This window comes from Acinonyx jubatus, chromosome B1 (genome assembly GCF_027475565.1).
Source record: "Acinonyx jubatus isolate Ajub_Pintada_27869175 chromosome B1, VMU_Ajub_asm_v1.0, whole genome shotgun sequence".
NCBI classification, from domain to species: domain Eukaryota; kingdom Metazoa; phylum Chordata; class Mammalia; order Carnivora; family Felidae; genus Acinonyx; species Acinonyx jubatus.
This window is the reverse complement of record NC_069382.1, coordinates 339,874-365,705: the sequence shown is the minus strand read 5'-3', so window position 1 is coordinate 365,705 and position 25,832 is coordinate 339,874. Positions and strand designations below refer to the sequence as shown.

The 25,832-nt window shown below is 52.5% G+C and overlaps 1 protein-coding gene across 3 annotated transcripts in view; it reads left to right on the top strand.

The window, feature by feature from the left end:
- Positions 1-1,255: 1,255 nt before the first annotated feature.
- Positions 1,256-25,832, top strand: part of ERICH1 (glutamate rich 1) — a 71,363-nt gene continuing 46,786 nt past the window's right edge. For all 3 annotated transcript variants that reach the window (XR_008295767.1, XM_027049953.2, XM_015065694.3), the window contains exons 1-2: positions 1,256-1,385; positions 19,820-19,966. Coding sequence is in view for 2 of the 3 variants with exons in the window: in XM_027049953.2 (XP_026905754.2) it covers positions 1,364-1,385; positions 19,820-19,966 (169 nt within the window). In the remaining variant the exon portion in view is untranslated. The remainder of the gene's footprint in view (positions 1,386-19,819; positions 19,967-25,832) is intronic.

Below are 25,832 nucleotides of genomic sequence, written 5' to 3'. Positions count from 1 at the left end.
CCTGCTTCCTCAAGGCCCCTCTGTGAGATGTATGTCAGATATCACACCTCTGCTCTCCCGGGCTGATGGTTTTCCTCCCTCGCTGGAGAACGCAAAGTAGTATGATCCCCTCTGGGTCTTGTCCCAACACTGAGGCCTTTTTCCTGACAGATGGCATCAGTCCTTCTGCCCCCTCAAGAGTCTCAAGGGACATTGCTGCCCTTCTGCTGAGTGATCTTTGCCCAGCTATCACCGAGCCCTGCTCCCAGCCTGGCTCACACGACCTTCCTGACCATCCGCTTCCCCACACTCGTGTCCGTGTGACACATGACATGCTGTGTGTCTCACTTCATCCTCTCCTGTCTGCTGTCATCAGGCCATTCACGACATGTTCTCAGCATCTTGAACAGTGTCCTGCATTGACAGACTCTGGGGAATATATTTTCCAAAGAGGTAAATTCAAGAAGAGGAGAACACAATAAATCCAGGCCGCAGAGAGGGTGCAGTAGGGTTGGACAGGGTGCCCAGGGAAGAAACCCACCTGGGGGAAGTGGACCGGCGGGGAAGAGGACAGCAGAGGTCAGGGGTCTTCCCCACAGCAGTCTGCGGGCTCTCTTCCTCCCCTTGGCCTTCACACCCCTAGTGCTGGAGTACCTGTGGACACCTGGGTGCAGGGTGGGCGCTAAGTGGACCCCTGCACTGCCCCCACCCCTGCAGCACTGGCACCCCTGATTTGGGGCCACAGAACCCCAGGTAACACCTTAAGTGGTCACAGAGCCACAGGACCAAGGGGCGCCTCCCACTGAGTCTCCTCTCCCCTTGACCCCCTCCTGCTGACCCTTCTCGCTATCTTCCTATGACCACGTCCCTATGAACTCCTTCCCATGACCCCCTTTCCGTAGCCCCTTCCCCCTGAACCCCTACTCATAATACCTCCTTAAACTTACAGTGTTGTCTTTCAATTATATTTTAATAAAACTGGGAAAAAATAAAAACTTCCATTTTTTCATTTGAATATTGATAGTTAAACGGTAATAAGGAGAGGCTATAGCTTAATAGGCTTTATATAAGACTGGAGTTCCCTGCGTCTTCTGACTTTCTTCTAAGGCACCAAAACCGGGAAGCCGGCTCACCCAGTAGTCAGTCACTTCCCTCTGAGCATGCTCCAAGCACTAGCGCCCTTGGTCACGCCCACGGCACCCGCAAAAACCAATCCACAGCCGGGACTCCGCTGATTGGCATCCAGCGGGAAAGACCCTGGATCCCGATTGGGCACGCCTATTGTTGTGGGTGGGCATAGAGGTCGGAATCCGGAAGCGTCGCAGCGCTACTTTGGCCCTGAAGCTGTTGGCGCCGGGATAGAGCTGGGGGTCGCAGCATCGCCATGGCAGCGCTGAGACGGCACGGTATGTTGGGTAGGGGTCTGGGGGCGCGGGCGGGGGGCGCAGGTGGTTAGTGGGGAAGGGGACGCGGCCCTCCCAGTTCCTGCTCTCGGACCCAGACCCCGGACACCCGGCCCACCCACCGCCGGGAACCCAGAGCACGGGCCACCTCCTTCCGGGACCCCCAGCCCACTCTCCGCCCTGGCTCCATAGCCCTCCCTGTCCACCTCTCTCCCGAACCCCCGGCCTACCCCCCGCCCGGACCCCAGAGCCCTGTCCACCTCCCTCCCGGACCCCAGAGCCCTGGCCACCGCCCTCCCGAACCTCAGAGCCCTGGCCACCTCCTTCCGAGACCCCCGGCCCACTCCCGGCTGTACCCCAGAGCCTTGTCCATTTCCTTCCTGGATTGGGACCACCCACCACACAGACCCTAGAGCCCTGTTCAACTCCCACCCAGACCTGGGACCCCAGCCTACCTCTAGCTCGATCCCTGGCCCACCTCCTACCTGGTCCCCAGACCCTGACAGGTGTTGGGGAGGGTGGGGGTGGAGAACGGGGATCACTGAGGGCCAGAAAGATCACCAGGAGCCAGGAGGACCCCCCCCACCCCCTTTGGGTCCCCGGTGTCTCTGGGATCCTCATCGCAGCCCTGGGTGTCCAGGGGCACTGGGCAGAGGCAAGGAGGCCTGTGGGACCCCAAAGGAGCGAGGAAGGAGCACATTTCCATGAGTGACTGTGGGATTGCAGGGTGGAGATGGGGCGGTGGACACTTCCCAAAGCCGATGCAGGGACCTGCGGCTCATACTGAGCAGTCTGCTTGATAACTGGAATTCCTCCCTGGGAACAGGTCAGAAGCCTTTTTGAGCCTCATTTTCTTCACCTGTAAAATGGACATAATTCTGTACCTCGTACCCAGCCTTTGTTAACTGATAATATTTTCAACCAGCACTCAAGGGACGGAATACAAATGTATTGGTTAACATTTTGGAGTCTTAGAAACTGTATCTTCTCATTACCACTTAATCCTCAGCATTCAAAGGACAAAAGGGAAGGTTTTGTTTATCCCCAGTTTTATTGAGATATGGTTGCCATTCAACCCCGTACCTGTTCCACGTAGGCAGCACAGTGATGTAACGTGTGTGGACGCTGCCAATGGTCCCCGTAAGTTAGCACCTCACATAGTCTCCTTGTGATGAGAACTTGTAGGATTTCCTCTCTTAGCAACTTTCAGCTCTACCACAGAGCATTGTAAACTCTGGTCGCCGTGCCGTACGTGACTTTCTGGGAGTTACTAGTCCTACAGGACTAGAACTGGAAGATCGTACCTTCTGACCTGCTTCTCCCAATCCCAGTAACCACCTCCCCTTCTCTGGTAACCACCAGCCTGTTCTCTGCACCTGGGAGTCTAGGGTTTTTTAGACGCAGCAGATAAGTGAGATCATGTGGTATTTGTCATTGACTTATTTCGTTTAGGGCAAGACTCTGAGGGTCAACCTATGTGGTTGCAAATGGCAAGATTTCCTTCTTTCTTAATGGCTGAATATACCACTGCGTGTATACACCACATCATCTTGATTCATCCATCCTGGAGGGACTCTTAGGCTGTTCCATGCCTTGGCTCTTGTAAATAGCACTGAAATGAACGTGGGGATGCAGATATCTCTTCGAGCTCCAGATTTCATTTCCTCTGAATAAATACTCGGAAGTGGAGTTGCTGGATCATAGGGTAGTTCTGTTTTTAATATTTTGGGGAGTCCGCCTTCTGTAGTGGCTGCACCAACTTACATTCCCGCCAACAGTGCACACAGGGTTCCCTGTCCTCCACGTCCTACTATTTCTTTTTTTTTTGCCTTTTTGATTACTGCTGTTCTAACAGGTCTCTCACTGGTTTGGATTAGCACTTGGTAAACAGTGGTATCGAACATCTTTTCATGTGTCCTTGGACCATCTTTATGTTTTCTATAGAAAAATTTCTATTCAGATCCTCTACCCACTTTCTAATTAGGGGGTTCGCACTTGTTGATTTTGGCTTTTGTCGCATGCGCATCAGGTGTCATTTCAAAAAAATCACCAGGACCGTCACTGAGAAGTTCTTTGCCTGTGTTTTCCTCTAGAAGTTTTATGGCTTCAGGTAAAAGTGAAGGTTTTTGAGACATTTCTTATGTTGCTTGGACTGGTTCAGGCTGTGGTTAGTTTTTTCTTCTTTTCTAAGTTTAGAATGGATGATTGTGGTTTTGCCCTTTGAAATGAAAAGTCAAGTGTCCATTATAGTTAATAAGTGCTTGCTTAAAGTAAGCAAAGGAAACTAATTTCTCAAAAAGGCAGAATGTGGAGAGTACTATAGAGTTCCCTTCTCTGTGGCTTCCTTTATGGGAAAACACCATGCTGGTGCCTCCCTACTGCACCGCATCCTGCTGAGTTTTGACTTCCCCGTAGTGAGCTCTAAAAATAGATCATCATAGGTTAAGATGACTTAATTTCTAACCGGTCACATGTTAGGCTCCAAAAGGAACATTAAAACATCTTAATGAGTACTCAAAGCACTGTTTTTACACACACGCGCGCGCACACACACACCATAAGTAGGACTAGAGAACCTGCAGGTTAAATTGAGGTTCTTGGGAGCAGTCCCGAGCCAGGTGGCACTGTGGTTCTTTGTGGTTGGCTGATAAGCCCTGAGGGTTTCTTCTCCCTCACACAGGAGTCCTTCCTCCTCTACGGTGCGTCCACCCCTTCTCTTCACACCTTCTCACCCCGTGTGTGTGTGTGACCCTTCCAAGCCTCACATTGAATGCTCTTCCCTCTGCAAGAAATCATGGTCCTCTCCTGTGCCTAGTCAATTGTAAAGGCCTTTCTCAGCTCACTGAAGAAACCTTTCATTGTTTTCCGCAGTCAGGAGTCTTCTCTGAAAAGACCTCCTTTTCCCATTGGATCGGTGATAAAATTGTCAAACAAAGTTAGGTTGTTTAAGACGTCGCGGTTGGAAGGGTGGATTAGTATGTATTAAATGTAAGTGGGAAACAAAATATTAGCTTTCTGAGTCTTTTTAACGAGATCACTGAAGAGCGTGTCTCTGGGATAACACTCCCTCTTCCAGAAACACTTACGGGAGATTATAGTTGGAAAAACGTCTAAGCACTTGTAAATTGTGGAAGCATACGGTTTGGGAAGTGTGTGGTGCATGGAGAAGGCCGGGGCCGGTGCAGACGTGCTCTGGCATCCCTGCTCTCTCGCCGTCCAGCTGCCCTTCAGAGACACTGCTTCCCACGGTGGCTGCATCAAGTCAACTTCACGCAGAACTCTTAACACTGGCTCGCACGGCAAATGCATATTGAGTCTGCTGAGTGTGTGTGGCATCTCGTTCAGGCACTGGGGACACAGCAGGGAAGCAAGTGCTTTGCTTCTAGGGAGGTTCCAAGCTGTTCCCTGGGCTAGGGTCACGGTTGCTGATGAGGACACATCCCAGGAGAAAGGTACTCAGCTCTGGCACGTGACACGGACGGGCTGGCAGTCTGTCTGAAGCGGTGGTCCTAGGGTTTTTCCCTGAAAGGTTGCTCCCACTGGGCTGTGTATCCCCCTGATACCCTAATTTCCCCTCAGACAGCGTGTCGCAGAACTCTGCGGCATTCACGGGGACGACGCTTTGCCTTTGCAACAATACTACTTGAGTAATTTTTTTTTTTTTAATATGTTCTATTTTATGTGGGAAAATGTGTGAGCAGTACGAGCAGATATCTCCGGGGCCAGACTCCGCACGCCTCTGTGAGTGAGCAGACAGACGTGAAATGCACAGCCCTTCCATGACTGATGTGAACCGCACGGAGGCCCACACATCCTATGTGGTGGCTGGAGTGGCTTCCTCCCTTCTTGGGGAGGGCGGGCGCATATCCAGCAGGGAACAAAGTCAGGTGGGGTGGCCGTGCTCACGGGAGCCGGTGTTGGAGGAAGCCGGAGGCAGCAGGACAGCACTTGGAAGCCGGGAGGGTCCCCGGCGGATCAGGGATCAGGTGGTAGCTGCCCTGAGGGCCGGCTTCCCCGGGGAAGAGGTGTGCGGCGGGCGAGCTGGGTCCCCATGTCACACAGCGCCGCCCCTCAGCAGCTGCACGGTTAACCCTTCAGATGAGGGAGCAGGGTGAGTGTTCCCGCCACCTGCCTGACAGGCACCTGTTCGACCTTTCCGGACAGCTTCTTGTAGCAGGTGCACAGCATCTCAGGAGGCACCTCGTCCATCTGTAGAGGACCTCACCGCTGCACTCGCCCGGGTACGGCTTTGCTGCTTGGAGTGTGGACGGTGAGGATGGCGGCTCCTCAGACGGCGCCTCCCGAGAGTCTAGAGCGCCCCATCCTCACCCCTCCCAGCTCATACTGCGTGAGGCTGTGCGGGCTTTGGCCCGCGTCTTACGGGAGGTGAGCTCCCCTGGCCCCCAGGACAGGGGGTGCTTACGTGCTGGGGCAGGGCAGCCTGGTGAGAGTGCGCTGTCCATTTTGGACCGGGAGGAACACACTCAGCTCCTGTCCCTCACTCCCTGCCACTCACGACCGCACCGTGGACGCCCCTGTCCCTCCCTGCTCCTGTACTCACAAGATGAGTTGTAGGTGGAGAGGATTAAAGGAATGGATGCAAGTCAAGACCATGGCAGAGTGCCTGTCCCCCAGCAGCGCACCTGTCTCTCATCCAGCACCCCCACCCTTCAGTTAATTTTTGTTAATCCTAAGATGTCTCATCAAGATGAAACGGTCATCTCAGCCTCTCATGTTATCAGGATTAAGTGAGTGAGTGCCCGTGGCCCTGGCTTCCCACCTGCACGTGCTTGTACGTTGGTTGGGATCCTGAACCTGGCCCTGACCTGTCTCTGCCTGCACCTGCCTCCTGTGTTCATGAGGCCGACTGCCAGGTTGGGGAGTGCCTGTGTGATGCAGATGGTCCATTGCTTTTTTTTTTTTTTAACGTTTGAGAGACAGAGCACCAGCCAAGGAGGAACAGAGAGAGAGGGAGACACAGAATCCAAAGCAGACTCCAGGCTTTGAGTCGTCAGCAGAGAGCTTGACACGGGGCTCCAAGTCGTGAACCACAAGATCACAACCTGAGCCAAAGTTGGGTGTTTAACCAACTGAACCACCCGGGCGGCCCTCCAGTTGCTTCTTAATAAGAATTTGTTCCCGCCATGACTGGTCTTCCCAGGGCGCACCTCGCCCAGGAGCCAGGAGTGCGAGCCACAAGATCCTTGTCCTCCAAGGACTCTCCTTGGATGAAATCTGAACTGTGGTGGCCTCAGTTCCAGATGACCGAGCTCTTGTCTTCATCCCTGTATCCATGACTCTGTGGGAGGGCTCTGTGGTCAGCATAACCTACCCCTCACCGTGGTGCTCTCTGTGGCCTGGGTGCTGAGGATAGCGTTCCTAGACCAGCAGGACTGGGATGGGGCGTCTATGTGTGCATGTCTGTGTGTGCACATGTGAGTCTGTGCGCATGTGTGTCTGTGCTCGTGCATGTACATGTGTGTGTCTACCTGTGTGCATGTGTGTATCTCTGCATGTATGTACACATGTGAGTCTCTGTGTGCATGTGTGTGTGTGTGTGTATCTCTTTGCACATGTGTGTCTGTGTATCTCCGCGTGTGTGTCTGTGTGTGCATGTGTGGATCTCTGCACGTGTGTGCACGTGTGTACACATGTATCCATGTGTGAACATGTGTCCATGTATGTGTGCCTCTGTGTGTGTGCGTGTGTGTCTGTGCATGCGTGTGTGCACGTGTATCTCCACCGTGCACACACGTGTGTCTTCTGTACGTGCATATCCACGTGTGTGTGCACATGTATGTCTGTGCGTGTGTATATCTCTGCATGTGTGCGCACATGTCTCTTTGTGTTCGTGTGTGTGCACACGTGTATCTGCGTGTGTGCACATGTGTGTCTGTGTGTGTGTGTGTGTGTTCATACACCTGTGTGCACGTGTCTCTCCAGTCATACCTTCAGCCTTCTCAGTGCCGACGAGGTCCTCTGGCATCTTAGAACCTCAGGCTCTGCTTGGGTTGCACCTCGGTGGGAAGGAGCCCCCCGTTTCTTTGGGCAGCTGAGTGCTCGGTGCCAGCTGGCACAGGGTGACTGCTGGGGCACAGCTTCATCCTTATGCCTGTGATGCTTCTACAGGAGACATGGTCTGGCTTTACTGATCACAGAAATTGCCCAGGCCAGAGCCAGCAAGGCTGGATTAGCACCTCCACCCCATGGCGCCAGCTCCCCTGATGGCGTGCTCTCTCCATCACACACGGCTGCCTTCTGCATCGTCACTGCCGGATTCCTGTCTGAATCCTTCTACCAGGCAGGCTTCCTGTGCTCAGTAAGCATTTCCTGAAGGAACGAATGAATGAATAAGTGTGCTCAGTAAGCACTTTATGAATGAATGAATGAATGAATGAGCTTAGTACTTCCTGAACACATGAATGAATGAGTGTGCTCAGTAAGTACTTCCTGAACAAATGAGTGAATGAGTGAGCTCAGTAAGTATTTCCTAAGCAAATGATGAATGAACTCAGTAAGCACTTCCTGAATGAATGAATGAATGAATGAACTTAGTAAGCACTTCCTGAACAAAGGAATAAATGAATGAATGAGCTCTGTAAGCACTTCCTCAACAAATGAATGAATGGATGGGCTGTTAGTACTTCCTGAATGAATGAATGAATGAATGAGCTCAGTAAGCACTTCTGAAATGAATGGCCCAGCGACCAAATGCACAAATGGCTCCATGTAAACCAAGGGGGTTGGGTGAATGCTGGGTCCTGGCCGCCCAGGGCACCTGTGCTGGGGGTAGGAACCCTGAGCTGCAGGTTTCAGGCACCACAGGGATAGTCATTTGCTTCCTTTAAGGACCCACCCGAGACTGGACAGCATAACTGTGGGAAGGGGCAGTTACAGTGGCAGGAGGGCCAGCTAGCGTGTTGTTGGGGGTTTGTGGGTATGTGGAGACGACGGGGAGTAAGGCAGCAGCTGCGGGGGACAGAAGCTTCCCAAAAACCCTGGATGTGGGGACTGACCTTGTAGGTTGGCAGTTACAGACTACTTTCTTTGGGATCAGACACGGGTCTGGTTGGGGTGTGTGGACAGCAGGTTCCATCCCCCAGGGTGGGACGCTGCTGTTCAGAGGGTGGCGGGCCCCTGTGATGGCACTCCCTGTAATCCTCAGTTTTCCCCTCCATCTGTGGGGGCCGTCTGGGGTTCTTGCGTGACACGGCCAGTCAGGTGCAGCCACAAGAGGACCCGGAGCAGAGGCTCAGGAAAACCAGGGTTGTTACACTCCTGGGTCCTAGAGACAGGGGCACGACATGGGGATGCCCCAGGAAGGCCAGGAGGCAGGGAAGGATTCACTCCGTGAATGGGCTTTGTTGGGCTTGGCTGGGACAGGCCGGCAGGGCATGGTAAACAATTTAGGACCGGCTAGTTTGAAAAATTTTGGTGAGTTTTGAGCAATAAAGTGGCCCTTCTTGCCTTGCACCAGGGCCCAGGATGATCAATGCTGAGGGTTGCTGCCCCTGGGTGCAGGATCTGACGGGGGAGGCAGGTGGAGGGGTCCTGCTCCTGGGTGCAGGGACAGATGGGGGAGGCAGGGCGGAGAGGTCCTGCCCCTGGGTGCAGGATCAGACAGGGGAGGCAGGGCGGAGGGGTCCTGCCCCTGGGGGCAGGATCAGACGGGGGAGGCAGGGCAGAGGGGTCCTGCTCCTGGGGGATGGGACAGATGGGGGAGGCAGGGAGGAGGGTGCTGCTCCTGGGGGCAGGGACAGATGGGGGAGGCAGGGAGGAGGGGTCCTGCTCCTGGGGGCAGGGGGCAGGGGGACAGATGGGGAGGGAGAGTGGAGGGGTCCTGCTCCTGGGTACAGGACAGATGGGGGAGGCAGAGTGGAGGGTTGCAGCTCCTGGGGGCAGGGCAGATGGAGGAGGCAGGGCAGGGCAGAGGGGTGCTGCTCCTGGGGGCAGGGACAGATGGGGAAGGCGGGGCAGAGGGGTGCTGCTCCTGGGTGCAGGATCAGATGGGGGAGGTAGGACAGAGGGGTGCTGCTCCTGGGGGCAGGGGGCAGGGGGACAGATGGGCAGGGAGAGTGGAGGGGTCCTGCTCCTGGGTACAGGACAGATGGGGGAGGCAGAGCGGAGGGGTGCTGCTCCTGGGGGCAGGGCAGATGGGGGAGGCAAAGCGGAGGGGTGCTCCTCCTGAGGGCAGGGGGACAGATGGGGAGTGAAAGTGGAGGGATCCTGCTCCTGGGTACAGGACAGATGGGGGAGGCAGAGCAGAGGGGTGCTGCTCCTGGGGGCAGGGCAGATGGGGGAGGCAGAGCGGAGGGGTGCTGCTCCTTGGGGCAGGGCAGATGGGGGAGGCAGAGTGGAGGGGTCATACTCCTGGGGGCAGGATCAGACAGGGGAGGCAGGAGGGAGGGGTCCTGCTCCTAGGCGCAGGGACAGATGGGGGAGGCAGGGTGGAGGGGTGCTGCTCCTAGGGGCAGGGGGCAGGGGGACAGATGGGGAGGGAGAGCAGAGGGGTGCTGCTCCTGGGCCAGGGGGACAGATGGGGGAGGCAGAGCAGAGGGGTGCTGCTCCTGGGTGCAGGACAGATGGGGAGGCAGGGCTCTGGATGGAGCAGTTTGCACATGGACGTGACTGCCCTGCTTTGCTCTCTCTTAAGAATGGGCTGCCCTGGGAGTGGTGGTCTCTGCAGCCAGAAAGTTTTAAGATGTCAGAACATCATCACCCAGCTCATCCTGGAACAACACGGGTTTGAACTGCATGTGTCCACTTGTACGTGGGTGTTTTCCGGTCAGAACCGTGCAGTGGGATGAGTGTGTTGTCCCTTCCGAGCAACTTTCCTAATGACCTTGTCTTCTCTCTGGTTTCCTTTGTTGTGAGAAGGCACGACAGGATACATGTAGTGTACAACGCAAGTGTTCATCGACTGCTATTGGCCAGACTTCTGGTCAAGTTTAGGGAGACTCACAAGTTCTCCTGACGGGGAATTTCAAGGACACAAAGGTCCATGCCCAAACCCCACATCATTCAAGGGGCAGCTGTACCCTGAAGGTGAACTGCGCGCAGCGTGTGGTGACACTGGCCTTATCCTAAGGGCTCTGCCGGAAGGCACACGTGAAGTGCGTGGTCCACAGCCACAGCCCGGCTGACGGTGACACAGAGCAGCACCGACAGCCAGCGTGGGAGGGCATTGTTTGGGGGGAGGCCCACGCGTGCCTGGCTCGGGGGCTGGAGAGGAGGCGCCTGGAGGAGGCCCAGTCCCCAAGTGGAGGTGGCTTTAGGGACACCCGTGGGGTAACGTTGGGCAGTGGAGGGAGCAGGCACTCCCCAGTCTGCTTTTGCGCAAAGCAAGCGGTTAACCTCCCTACTTGTGCCAGTGACCCGCAGCCAGTCTCACCTTGTGCGCTTTGGGCAGAATTCGAGATCTGAGCGACGAAGAGCCACTCTTCATCGAACTGGGAGTGATAAAAGTTCTGGAGTAAACGTGACGGGTTATCCTGGGTCCCCAGGATGTTGAAGCAAGTTTCTCAAGGCCCTTGCTGGGCCGCGCCCTGGTCCGCGGCGTGTCCTTCGGGGTCCCGCGTGGGGCAGGGCTCCACCGTGCCCACTGGTGGCTGATCCAGTCAGTGATGTTGACACTCTGCAAGAATTAGAGACAAACTTTGGACTTTTCTTTAATGTGAAAGTTTGGGAGAAAATGAATATTCGGTGTACATCAATCCTTACACGGGAGAGCACGTGTCAGTCATGGTGTACGTTCTAAGTACGTCCCATTTGAGAGCAGTCTCTGGTTTTATTTTGAGTACTGTTTCCCTTTTAATGAGTATTTCAGAAAGCTTGCCAACTCTTGCTTAAATCTTAGCTAATCATTGTTACATTTATGATTCTATTATGAAACTCATTAAGAAAGTATCATTTATTAAATTAACATATTATACTGAACTTTTCTATCTTGTGAAGTGATATAGTGCTATTATCAATTTATTCCTTTATTCCTTGATTACAGACAGTGGTTAAATACCTTGCTTCATTATTGGGATAAAATGGAAAAATAAAACATTGAACATTGTTGAGAAAGCTATGGATAGGCTGGCAGGTACCAGGCAGGCATTTGAACGCAGTCTTTATGGCAAAGATAAAATTCAGAACATGAGATCCCAAGAAATACAGTAACCGTGAGAAGTTTAGATTTAAAGCATCTGTTAAAACAAGATACTCAGAAGTCATCCATTTCAGGATGGAAAGGGGGGATGGCTTGACCTGGCATTTGCTGAGATGGGAGATTTCTCCCTTCTCGCTGGAGCCGTGACTGGTGCGTGTGTGTCTGTCACTAGTGCACTCTGGACGGTTTTCCTGGCGTCAGGCCAAGGTGAGGACAGGGCACGGTCTCTCAGCCACGGCCACCGAGCTTCTGTTTTCAGTAGCAGTGTTTCTTGAGTATGATTTCAGGAAGCCTGGCAACCGTCAAGTTCTAGATGATCACTTTTCCACATGTAAGTGTGTTCACCAGAAACCTAGAGAGTGTCGTAAACCTATTCTGTTTTCCTCTCAAGCATTTTAAAGTTATGTGGATATTTGGGGTCCCTTCCATTTTTGTGTAGTTCCAGTGAGCATGTAGTCTCGTTGGCTGTGCTCCTTCCCAGTAATGTCCACCCTTTAAAAGACTGCTTTTGAACTAATTGCCTTCCTCATGTCCCAGACTAGCCCCACACACGTTTTGCTTGTCCCCTCAGAGTCCCGCTTTTCCAGGAGACCGTGGTTTGCAGGGATGAGAACATAGGTTCTGACAAACTTGCCTGTAGAATCACAAATGAGTGAACACTTCCATTCCGCAGCAGACAGCTCTCCAGATGTATGGCGTATACTTAGGAGGACTAAATGCACAGCCGCTCCCCCACTTTAAATAAAGTAGACTGTGAACACAAATATTCAGGGGAACCTGTATTACTTGGTGATCCAAGTGAACTTTTTTAACAGAAAGAAAAACATTCCTGATATTGATGGGGGGGGGGGGTAACATCCTCAGTGGTGTCAAAGGTCATGGGGTGCTTTTTCTGTGCCACCTTTTATAATTCTCTTTTGCTTTTTTCAGAATGGAATATTCTAAAAGAAAATGTTCCTATTTCCTTTCCTTTTTTCATAAGAGCTGTTTCAAATGGAGCACACAGCCGTTTTCCCCTATTGTGAGACTGCCTGGCTAGGAAGTGCTGCAGAGTGCAGCCAGCTGTCCTGCAGGAGTTCACCTGGGGGCGAGGGGGGACTCACCTGCGGGGGCTCACCTGGGGGGGCTCACCTGCAGGGACTCACCTGTGGGAGCTCACCTTCGGGGGCTCACCTAGGAGAGCTCACCTGCAGGGACTCATCTGTGAGGGCTCACCTGGAGGAACTCACCTGCAGGGACTCACCTGCGGGAGCTCACCCGGGGGGCTCACCTGCAGGGGCTCACCCAGGGGACTCACCTGCAGGGGCCCACCTGTGGGAGCTCACCTGGGGGAGCTCACCTTCGAGGGCTCACCTAGGAGAACGCACCTTCAGGAGCTCACCTGCAGGACTCACCTGGGAGACTTACCTGTGGGGGCTCACTTGTGGGAGCTCACCTGTGGGCGCTCACCTGCGAGAGCTCACCTGGGGGGCTCACCTGCAGGGGCTCACCTGGGGGACTCACCTGTGGGAGTTCACCTGGGGGGCTCACCTGCAGGGGCTCACCTAGGAGACTCATCTTCGGGGGCTCACCTGGGAGAGCTCACCTGGGAGGGCTTACCTGCTTGCCCTCCAGAAGCTTGCTGCACACCGCACTCATGGCATTCTCGGGCTTCTGCTCTAACATCACAGCAAATGGGAAAGCAATTCCTTGAAATGCTGCTGTTAACACCTTTGTTAAAAATGGAATATACTCTTCCCTTTTTATGCCCGAATGTCAGATTTAAACCCAGTAATTGCACTGAAGAAGAGTTAACATTTGTAGTGAGTAAACGCACACACACACAAGGTCAAAAGGTGCATTTCAGCAAACCAGAGATGAAAGACTTTTTAAAAACGATGCTTTGCTATGTACCAGCATCCTGAAAGACATAATGATATGGTAAAACCTTGGTTTGCGAGCAAAAATCATTCTGGAAACACGCTTGTAATCCAAAGCACTTCTTCGACGTGAAAGTGAATTTCTCCAAAGAAATAATGGAAACTCAGATGATTCGTTCCACACAAAAATATTCGTATAAAAATGATTACAATACTGTAATATAATACAAAATAATAAAAATAAACCAACTGACCTGCACTTATCTTTGAGGCCAGCGTGAGGAAGACCGGAGAGAGGAGGGTTACTATGTAGGATGACTTTCACTGTCACTGACGGAATGACTGCCATCTGTTGGCTCAACGGAATCTTTTTCTTTTCATGCAGCTTTAACAAGGAACCTATCCAATGACACTTGCCTTTGCCTCCTTTTGAGGATTTCATGGAAACGTGACATTGCATTGACGATCATGCACAATCCTGCAGCAAGAGTGAGAGAGAGAAGAACCATCGGCTCAGTTGTGATCATGTGACGTTTGTTGTCACATACGGCTTGTATTGTAAGACCTCACTCATTTATCAAGTTAAAATTTATTGGAAATGTTTGCTCGCCTCGCAGAACACTCACAGAACAAGTCACTCGCAATCCAAGGTTTTACTGTACTTTCTTTCCTGCTCTGCTTTTAACATGACTCACTAAGTAGATTTGGCCAGTTGGAAGATGTGCTTTGTTTACAGAATTAAGTCCATATTTGCAGGAAACCATCAAGCGGTTCGTCGAGTACATGTTTCATTCATAACTCCGTAGGCTCTGAGTAGCAGTGAGAGTTTAAGTGGCTGTACAACATGTTGTTAGGCCTGAAATAGCTGGCTACTTCTGTTTAAATAAACTACGAACTCTTTTAGCGACAGAAGAGTCCATGTGACTGCTTCCATGCACCGTGGCCACATTGTCCCCTAGAACTGCAGTGTTGCTGTGTGCATGCGGTGGACCGAGGGCTTGTTTGTCTCAGCACAGCTGTGCGGACCTGAAGGTCAGGCACCCCACAGAGTCTCATTCCCGACTTTATCGTGTAGTCTCAACACTGAGATAGAGTGAGGCACGTGACTGAATCTTCCAGCAATATTAGTTGCCAGAAAGTAATTGTTATTTTGTTATACATTGCTCTTTAAAGCTGATTTTTTTTAATTAAAGTGATATTTTTACAAAGACGTTATGCTTTAAGTTCTGGCAATTGAAAGCATTAGATGTGCATTTATTAGCAAAATGATTTCATTCTGAGATACCTGGATAGTTAGATTGGGTTCAGACTTATTAGTTAAAATTCTCATTGAAGACAAAACTCCCCCTTGACATTGAGAAACCCATCATGACATCTCTTAGATCATCTATTCTTTTGCCTATTGATGGTGCACTTTGTAAGTAACTCATGGATCATGGACAGTAGGACATAAAGCCAGCATTTCCAGTGTTCGGTATCCTCGTCAATCCCAACGACTGTCAGGAATTGTGTACCAAGTACTCATTCTCCTGTGACAGTGCTGTACCAAGGAGCGGGGGTAGGAAGGAGTCTCTCGAGCACCTCCAGCTTCTGGAGAGCCAGCGTGCCATGGTGCAGTAGCCAGATGCCAGCCTTGTCCTGAGAAGCACCTAGTCCCGCGGGAAAGGACGTTTTTGCTTATGAGGTTTTAACACCTGCTAGTGTAGGAGAGAAATCACATTCGCCACTTGGGTTTACGAGATTCTTAACCCAGCTTAGCTTAGGGTGCTGAAAGGTTTTCTTTCTGTTCTGGCTGTTGGACCACTGGGTTGAATTTGTTTGTTTGTTTTTAGTGTTTATTTTTTGAGACAGAGACAGAACATGAGTGTGGGAGGGGCAAAGACAGAGGGAGACACAGAATCAGAAGCAGGCCTCAGTCTCTGAGCTGTCAGCACAGAGCCCGACACGGGGCTCAAACCCATGAACCATGAGATCATGACCTGAGCTGAAGTTGGACCCCTAACCGACTGAGCCAACCAGGTGCCCCACTGGGCCCAGTTTTAAAGGCAAAGTTAGGGGAACTGTGTCTGTCATTTGCTAAAATGTAAACTGAACAGACCTTCTCGACCTTTGTGAATCGGCACATCTGAATCTGCACTGTTCTCCCTCCACCTCCACATGGTCACATAGGATTTAAAGCTGAAGTGCAGAACTTTTATATTTAAGTTGTGTTTGTGTTTACATTTGTCTTCAAGCCTTGAGTACGCGGCCTCTTTTCCTGCGATCTGAGGTTGCCTGGAGGCTTGTTCACAGCGGCTCAGGTCACTGATGATCACCCCAGGTTTCCTAGACAGACGAGGTGCACTGCATGTGCCCCTGTTCCTCACAGGCACGCCCAGGCCCTGCTTCTGACACCGGCCGCTTGTACACGATGAGGCTGGAGCTGCTTGTGGTGTCGGGAAGTGGCCCTGGGCATACAACATGGGGTGGGAAAGGCGAGTTCAGTTCTGCGTCATTGAAATAACAAGTGCTGTGTGTAAACACCAGCGTGGGTGTGGAGGTTCGCCCTTTAGTGGCTGGTGGGAAGTGTGTGAGGGGGAGAGGCATCCCAGAGAGCCCTACTCGTGGGTGAGGTAGGGCCACATGTGGTAGGTACAGCCACATCTGTCACACAGCCATGCCTGTCTCAGTGCTGCCATGTCAGGGGCGTTTCTGCCCATCTTGTGATGGGAAGTGCTGGGGCTCAGCTAGCCTTAACCCGGGGTCCTACCTAACAGGGGCAGAACAGAACATTCCTCTCTGCCCTTTAAGGAATCACACGGCGATGGAATTTCTAACTGATATCATTGAGTACCACGGAACATTTTTTTTTTTAATGTGCAAAACAAGCTGCTTCTCCCCACAATCCAGTTTGGGTGCTGCTCCGAGACACCCTGCCTGTGAACGTGTTCTACAGAAGGCTCTGGGAACACTTCCCCTCAGCAGATTGTACTGGAAACACGCTTTGTGCCAGGTCCTATGCCAGTGAAGATTTTGTAGAACATTCAACAGAAGTGCATGGGGAATCTTTTACTGCTAGGACCTGTGGCCTTAAATGGTTGTGTCACTAGCACGGACGGTTTTCCTTCCTCCCTGGGAGCCACCAGGCTGCACAGGCTCCCAGTGCCGGCCTGGTTTTAGTAGATTATCTGAGGAGCCATCAAGGTGGAGGGCACCCTTTCGTATTTTTAAACCCTAATTGTGTTTTTATAACTCGGCCAGGTCAGTGGGAGTCATTTCTAGTAGGGACACTGCCCGAGAGTGTGATGAGATTGGGAGGGTCTGTGACTTCAGGGTCCTGTCCCTGCCGAGGGCCACCCACTTCCAGTCCCCAAGCACCCAGCGATGGAGGGATCTGGAAGCTGGCCTGCCTGCCCCGAGCGCACTGACTCTGCCCCTGACTGCTGGCCACCCCAGAGCAGCTCTCTCCTTCATGCACCCGTTTCTACATTTACCAAGGTTAAAACAAACTTACTTTATTACGCTTTCCCTCACCTCTTCCAAGATGCCGTTTTGAGATTCAAGCCCGTTCTTTATCCACATTATATCCGGACAGAAATGCTTATTCATTATGACAGCTTTCTCCCCGGTTAAAGCAGAATGTCAACTAAAATAAACAAAGTGGAAAATCTCCCTGTACTTGCTGGAACCAGGCTTGTCTTCCTAAGCGCAGCGGGGAGTGTGTGCAGATGCACTTCCCCAGGGAGTGTCCTGTGCTGCGGGCCCCCCAGGCCCTGCTCTGTCTGCCCGGCTCCACCCCTCGCCCCAAGCTATTCTGTGTGAACCTGTCTAGGAGGACACTTTGCATCCAGGACCTGGACCCCAAAATCGGAGACTGGTTCTCAGTCTGTACTTTACACAATTTCAAAGAGAGAGAACATTGCAGGGAAGAAAGATACTTGTAAACCCAGTCATGAACACCTGAGTTCGTATGCTCCACTCTCCAGGCCTGCTGCCCTCTCTTCCCAGCCTGGCTCCTGTCCCCACACCTGTGGACATCCAGGCTGCTGGTCCTGTAGGGAGTGGGTCCTCTGATGGACCAAGCTGGGGGTCCCCTGATGGAGAGTGCTAGGGGCCCTTGGAAGATGGTGCTGGAGTGTCCTCTGATGGACGGTCCCAGGGGTTCCTCTGATGGACAGTCCAGGGGGGTCCTCTGATGGACGGTCCTGGGGGTGTCCTCTGATGGACAGTGCAGGGGTTTCCTCTGATGGACAGTTCTGGGGGTCCTCTGATGGATAGTGCAGGGGGGTCCTCTGCTGGATGGTTCTGGGGGGTCCTCTGATGCATGGTCCTGGGGGGATCCTCTGATGGACGGTCCTGGGGGTCCTCTGATGACCTCTAATGACAGTGCAGGGGAATCCTCTCATGGGCAGTCTGGGGGGTCCTCTGATGGACAGTCCTGGGGGGGGTTGTCTGATGGACAGTGCAGGGGTTCTTCTGCTGGACAGTCCTGGGATTCTCTGATGGACATTCCTGAAGGCCCTCTGATGGATGGTCCTGGGGGTCCTCTAATGACATCTAATGACAGAGCAGGGGGGTCCTCTGATGGACAGTCTTGGGTATCCTCTGATGGACGGTCCTGGGGGAGTCATCTGATGGACAGTGCAGGGGGTTCCTCTGATGGACGGTTCTGGGGGTCCTCTGATGGACAGTTCAGGGAAGTCCTCTGATGGATGGTCCTGGGGGGGTCCTCTGATGCATTGTCCTGGGGGGATCCTCTGATGGACGGTTCTGGGGGTCCTCTCATGGACAGTGCAGGGAGGTCCTCTGATGGACGGTCCTGGGGGGATCCTCTGGTGGACGGTCCTGGGGGTGTCCTCTGATGGACAGTGCAGGGGTTCCTCTGCTGGACAGTCCTGGGATTCTCTGATGGACATTCCTGAAGGCCCTCTGATGGATGGTCCTAGGGGTCCTCTAATGACATCTAATGACAGTGCAGGGGGTCCTCTGATGGACAGTCTTGGGTATCCTCTGATGGATGGTCCTGGGGGGGGGTCATCTGATGGACAGTGCAGGGGGTTCCTCTGATGGACGGTCCTAGGGGCATCCTCTGATGGATGGTCCTGGGGATTATCTGATGGACGATCCTGGGTGGCCTCTGATGGACGGTCCTGGGGGAGTCATCTGATGGACAGCGCAGGGGGTTCCTCTGATAGACGGTCCTAGGGGCATCCTCTGATGGGTGGTCCTGCGGGGGGGGGGGGGTTCCTCTGATGGATGGTCCTGGGAATCCTCTGGAGGACGGTCCTGGGGGTGTCCTCTGATGGGTGGTCCTGGGGATCCTCTGATGGACAGTGCAGGGGTTCCTCTGGTGGGTGGTCTTGGGTGTCCTCTGATGGGTGGTCCTGGGGGGATCCTCTGATGGACGGTCCTGGGTGTCCTCTGATGGACAGTCCTGGGAGAGTCATCTGATGGACAGTGCAGGGGTTCCTCTGATGGATGGTGCTGGGTGTCCTCTGATGGACAGTCCTGGGAGAGTCATCTGATGGACAGTGCAGGGGTTCCTCTGATGGATGGTGCTGGGTGTCCTCTGATGGACAGTCCTGGGAGAGTCATCTGATGGACAGTGCAGGGGTTCCTCTGATGGATGGTGCTGGGTGTCCTCTGATGGACAGTCCTGGGAGAGTCATCTGATGGACAGTGCAGGGGGTTCCTCTGATGGACAGTTCTGGGGGTCCTCTGATGGTTAGTGCAGGGAAGTCCTCTGATGGATGGTCCTGGGGGTCCTCTGATGCATCGTCCTGGGGGGATCCTCTGATGGACGGTTCTGGGCGTCCTCTGATGGACAGTGCAGGGAGGTCCTCTGATGGACGGTCCTGGGGGGGTCCGCTGATGGACGGTCCTGGGGGGATCCTCTGATGGATGGTTCTGGGGGGCCTCTGATGGACAGTCCTGGGGGGTCTTCTAATGGATGTTCCTGAAGGTCCTCTGATGGACAGTCTTGGGGGGATCGTCTGATGGACAGTATAGGGGTTTCCCCTGAGGGACAGTCCTGGGGGATCCTCTGATGGATGGTCCTGGTGATCGTCTGATGGATGGTCCTGGGGAGTCATCTGATGGACAGTGCAGGGGTTTCCTCTGTTGGACAGTCCTGGGGGGTCCTCTGATGGATGGTCCTGGGATCCTCTGATGGACGGTCCTGGGGGTCCTCTGATGGACAGTCCTGGGGATCCTCGGGGAACAATGCTGGGGGATCCTCTAGGGGATAGTACTGGGGGTCCTTGAGGGGACAATGCTGGCAAGGCTTCAGGGGATGGTGCTGGGGGTCCGTGCTAGGTTGTCCTCACGCACATTCCCTTTTCTCTCTGGTGGTAATGTCAGGCTTTGTCTTTATTTTAGGTAAAATCCATTTGCAATTTAAATGAACCCCCGTGAATAATTCTTTCTTCCTTTTTCACTTGTAGTGTTCGTGGAGAAAGTTCTGAGGAGGCTTTTCCCTAGTGTTCCCTGTGGCCAAGAAAAGAGGGTACCCGTGGCTCCAGCTTCTGGAAACCCAGCCGAGAGGGTGGCCACTACAGACCTCAGGGGCAGGAGTGCCACCACCTTGACAGGTGAGGGGCTTGCGGGGGGAGGGGAGGGGGGTGGTCAGTGACCTGGCAGTTGTCATGTTTTGCCCTGGAGCAGGCAGCTCTGGCCTGGCTGTCAGGGGTGGTGACCCTGCACGTCCTGTATCTGGCAGTGCAAGGTCACTGTGCCCACACTGTGGACTTCAGCGTGCTCAGTGCGGAGAGAAGCCGGTGCTGGCACCTCCGTTAAAGACCAGCTTGAGTTCACTGTGCTGGGCAGAGACTGTCCTCGTCCCGGTGCAGGTGCGGAAGCAGTGTGAAGAGCTGTGGCCCGGGCGCGGGGAGGACCCCTTGTGAGAGCCAGGGAGCGCGGGGCAGTGGCTGGGGCGCGGGGAGGACCCCTGGCCATTTCCATGTCGTTGTCCACACCCAGGAGAAGTGAAAACACATGTTGCACAAACATTTTCACGTGGGTGTTCGCAGCAGCAACGTGTCCTTACCGTTGTCCGTGCCACTGTCTACAGTGTTGTCCTCGCCATCATCCACACCCTTTTCTACGCCATTGCCCACACCACTGCCTGCACCGTTGTCCACACTGCTGTCCATGACACTATCCAGCTCCTGCGCCAAGCAAGTGCCCAGAGTCCTGCAGGCTTACTTTGCTCAGCTGCTGGTCCCCCATTTGCAAAAGGAGGACCTACCAGGCATAGACACCACCACGGTGTGCCCACCAAAGGGACAGTTGGGAATACTGGTCTCACAGAAAGAAAGCGAATTATTCTAAGGACACGCAACACATCTCTTTCCAAGTCACGTATTTGACATTCCTTTGCGTTCAGCAAAATTGAAGGAAATAGTTGAGTTATCAGCCGATCGTTAAAAATAGCTTTGTGAAGGGACGCCTGGGTGGCTCAGTTGGTTAAGTGGCTGACTTCAGCTCAGGTCATGATCTCATGGTCCGTGAGTTCAAGCCTCGCATCAGGCCCTGTGCTGACAGCTTGGAGCCTGGAGCCTGCTTTGGATTCTGTGTCTCCCTCTCTCTCTGCCCCTCTCCCGCTCGCACTTGGTCTCTCTCTCAAAAATAAATAAAGATTAAAAAAAATAGTTTTGTGAAGGGGCGTCTGGGTGGCTCAGTTAAGCATCGAACTCTTAGTTTTGGCTCAGGTCATGATCTCACAGTTTGTGGGTTCAAGTCTGCTTGGCACTCTCTCTCTCTCTCTCTCTGCCCCTCCCCTGCTCACGCACTCTCTCTCTCTCTCTCAAAATAAATAAACTTTAAAAATCTTTAATAAAAAGTAATAATTTTGTTTGATGATGGATTTCTCTGTGATTTTTGGCATATTATTTACAAAGAATTCAATGAATCAAGTAATATTGCTATTTTTAAAAAGCCACATGCTGTCTTCTACCTATTTTTGTGTTCAGAGTTTCTGAGCAGTTACCTCTGTAAAATGAAAACGGGTAGTGTTCCTGTAGGACCCTGTCTCGTAGCAGTGACACATGTGCTTCCACACTCCTTCCCTCTCAGCAGAGAATCTTGGCCCAAGGGACTTGCTCTGTAGTGGGTAATGATTAAAAGCAGTAATTGTTACTTTGATCAGTTGCCTTTTACTAATTCTAATAATGTAGAAAAATTATGTTTACCATCATAGACATTTTTTAAAGAAGACGGTTTATTTGAGAAGCATGATGCGATACAGTTATTATATTAGGGCAAACCTGTGGGGGAGTTGGAGTTCCAGAGGACAGAAGGGTGAATGAGCCAAGAGCTTGATCGCGTATCTTATTTAAGTGGCTGTGGTGCGTTGGATCCCCCTTAGACACAGCACAAGTAAGTCTTCCATATGGCGGCTCTCAAGCTCTATAACTTGTATGTACGGAGGCACCAGTTTTAAAACTTGTTTTTAGGGAATACGTGTGCCAGAGCAATGCCCACCTCCATGCTGACAGGCGGGCTAGCAGGTGGCTGGGCGTCAGTCAGGTGGGTTCGTGCTGTTGAATCTGGGCTTTTTATGGGTCCGTGAAAATCAGTATGTGGAGACACATCTATGAATGCCTGGAGATGTCATGAAAACAGACAAAGCTCTTTGGTAAAAACTGCAGTTTTCCATTAAGATGTGAATATTTTCTTATAAAATCTTGATGATACGACAGCTGTCTCGGAACCCCTTCTACCCAGGTCTTTCCCTTCTTAACCTTTGCCACTTCCCTGAAAGCCTGCTGTTGTATAAAAAAAATGTAACGAATGGAGCTCAAGGGCCTTATACCCAGTGAGTAAGTCAGGCAGAGAAAGACAGGCACAGCATGATCTCACGTTTCCGTGGACGCTGAAAACCTCAAACTGAGAGAGAATGGGCAGAGGTTGCTGGGGGCTGGGCTGGGGGACGGGGAGATTATGGTCACGGGAACCGACCTAAAGTTATAAGGGGGATAAGTTCTGGGGGCTAATGTACAGCATGAGGACTACAGTTAGCGATTCTGTACCGTGTACCCAACAGTTCCTGAGAACAAATGCCGTACTTATGTGAGGGGAGTGGCCATCACCTTGCAGTGTTTAAGTTGTCACATCAGTACACGGTACACCCTGAGGTTTCACAGCGTAAGTGAAGACTTCGAACACCCTCTAGCCACGTCTCCCTCTCGTCTCCCTAGAATTTGGAAGCCCCGGTTCCCATGTAGTTTCATGCTTGCTGATACAGTGTGTATACTTTAGTATATATGTGTGATTCCTAGGGGGCTTGTGAAACTTTATATTGATGATGGCGATTGCTGTCTATGTAGCCACTGTCCTGTGCTGTTGTGTGACTGTATCGGGATGTACCCCCCCACCTCTGGTGTCTAGCAATCTGAGTTTTCGGAGCCTCCTGTGGTTTCCTCCACAGCTCTCCTTCGAGTTTCTGAGCGTCTTGGGTCTCTGGGGTTGTGATTTTCATCACGTGGGGAATGTTCCCTAACTGTTTCTTGGAGGGCTTCAAGTTCACATACGAGGCCACCTGGCATTGCCCCACAGCCTACAGATGCCCTGTTGGTCCCATGCCTTGTCCTTTTCTGTGGGTTTTGTTGGACTTCCATGGGGCTAAGATGTTCTTACATCTCGGCCGGCTGGGTGCGCGTGGCCAGGCGGCAAGGCAGAAGTCCACGTGGCCGCAGAAGCTGCCATCTGTCATCCAGGGGTGCCCCATGGAGGTCGGAAGGGGCCACCTCTCGTGTGCTCCTGCCCACCCTCCCAGCTCTGTCTGGCCCTTCCCTGAGGCTGCTCTGCCCAGTGCCAGGCTGTGAGCCCCAGCCCCCGCCTGGCAGCTCCTCACAGGGGCACCCACATCACGCTCAGCAGAACACACAAGGGTCTCCCCCTAGAGCCCTCGGCTCGCTCAATGCAGCCCGCTTCTCCCGAGGACGCTGCCCATGGCCTGCAGGCGTCGGGCCTCCCTGGACCCCAGCTGCCAGGCCCCACCCCCAATCCTCGAGCTCACTCTGCCCCAGGCCAGCATGGCCACAGTCTCATGGCTGGTTCCCTTCCTCAGAGATCAGCATCTGGAACTTGTTTCATCAGGTTGGCCTGTCTTTGTGGTTGTTCTGGGCAGGATGGTGCACGCTTCCCACCACCCCGTCTTGACTGGAGAAGCACATCGTACGTTCTTCTGGCTTTTCTAGAAGTAAGGATACGCTGGGTCACCATCGACCTCTCCTTTACACACGGGCGTTTCCCAAGCACGTGTCCCCAGAGAAGTAGCTTCAGGTTTATTGTTCATTTTGCCAACTTGCCTGTCAGACATGCACCACTCAAGTGACCTGCTAGTTCCTGTTTCCCCGGGTCCTACTCAACAGTTATTCCTGTTGAGTCAAGCTGACCCTTGAACGAGCCAGGGGTTGGGATGCCAGCCTCCAGGCAGTTGGGACTCCCAGAAATTTACCTACTGTTGACCAGAAGTCTTACCAATAACACAGTCAACTAACACATGTCTGTATATGTATTATATACTGTATTCTTACTACAGAGTCAGCTACAGACAAGGAAACGTCATTAAGAAAATTATAAGGAAGAGAAAATGTATTCATGTTATGTACTGTATGTATCAAAATAAATCTCCATATCAGTGGACCCCAGCAGCTCAAACCCATGTTGTTCACGTGGAGGGAGTCTGCACCTCATTCTACTGATGGTTAGTGAGGTAAGCTCGGCGGCTTGCGCATGTGCGTAAACCATACTGTTTGCCCATTTTCCTCTTGGGTTTTTTTTGGAGTTTATCTTACAGATTTCATTTCTTTTTGTATTCCAAATCCCAATTCTTGGCCAACTGTACACCTTCTCTCCATGGATTCTCTTAATTTTTGAAAACAACAATGTGTTCTATTGTTTAGAAGTTCATAGAATGTGGTTTCTCAGTCTTTAAGTCTGTGGTTTGTGCTGTTTGTGTCTGGCTTAAGAAGTCTTCCTTGTGGCGCCTGGGTGGCTCAGTCGGTCAAGCGTCCAACTCTTGATTTCAGCTCAGGTCATGATCCCAGGGTCGTGAGATGAAGCCCTATGTCGGGCTCTGTGCTGGGCATGGACCCTGCTTGGGACTCTCTCTCCCTCTTGTATGCTCATACAGCATTATGTCCGTGGCAGACACCGCCCCGTCTCTCCCCATCCCTATAAATGTCGAAGCCCAGAGCTCGTCTCCTTTCTCTGCTCTGTGTAGGTACCAGCCGTCAGCCCATCCTGAATCTGACCCCTTCCCAAAGGAAATCATTTGCTTGACTGATGTACTTCCCTTACCTCTTAGGAGGAAAGCCTGCCTGAGTTGCATGGGCACAAGTATTGGTGGCCCCGAGACTTCCAGAAAGGGTAAAAGAACTCTATTTGAGGTGCAGGAGGAGGGGCCAGTGATACCAAGATGGCAAAGATTGTGCAGAAAATGATCTGACCCCTCACCCACCCTCAAAACTCCATTAAAATAGCTCAACTATTGTCCACATGAAACCTGCAACAGATGTTTACAGCAGCTTTGTTCGTAATTCCCAAAATGTGGAAGCAACCACGACTCCCTGCAGTGGGTAACAGGTACACTGAGGTCAGTTCAGACCCTGCAGCGGGTGGCAGGTTTGCTGAGGTCCGTTCACACCCTGGAATATTTCATGGCCTTCAAGCCGTGAAAAGACACAGAGGAGGCTTAAATGCAGATCTAAGTGAAAGAAGGCTGTCTGAGAAATCTACAAACTGCATGATTCCAACTACATGACATTCTGGAAAAGGCAAACCAGGTAGACAGGGAAAACGTGAGTGGTTGCCAGAGGCTGGGGGCGGGGGATGGCCAGGCGGAGCACAGAGGGTTTTTAGGGCAGTGATGTGAGTACAGGGAATCCTGCATTGTCCAGACCCACAGAATGCACAACACCAGGAGTGACCCTCACGTGGACTGTGGACCCTGGGTGATGACAGTGTGTCCGTGTCGGATCTCTGACTGTAACAGATGTGCCCTCTGATGGGGGTGGGGGGTGCCCATATTGTTGGGGGGGGGCAGTGTGTGTGTGCAGAGGGGTATAAGGGAAGTCTCTGTACCTTTCTCAATTTTGCTCTGAACCTAAAACCTCTAAAAATGTAAAGTCTTAAGTATTTTCTTAATTACTCAGCTCTTGAGGTGCTTGGGGGTGAGTGGACAATTTGTAGAAAAGGAGGATGCTGAATTTTGCATCTGGAATGACAGGGACAAAGGAGAGGTAGGAGCCAGGCCCAGGACTGGGGCCAGAGTAGGGAAGACAAGGTGTCCCCTCCAGGATTCGTGGGGGCTCTAGGAGGGCTCTGGGCCGACCGTACCGTGTGGTCGGGGGTCAGAGCCAAGTTTCGATCATTCTACCGGAGACAGGAAGGCGGAGCTTACAGCCTGTTACTTGTGTGGGGACTGAAAGTCTGAAGTCTGAACACCTAATG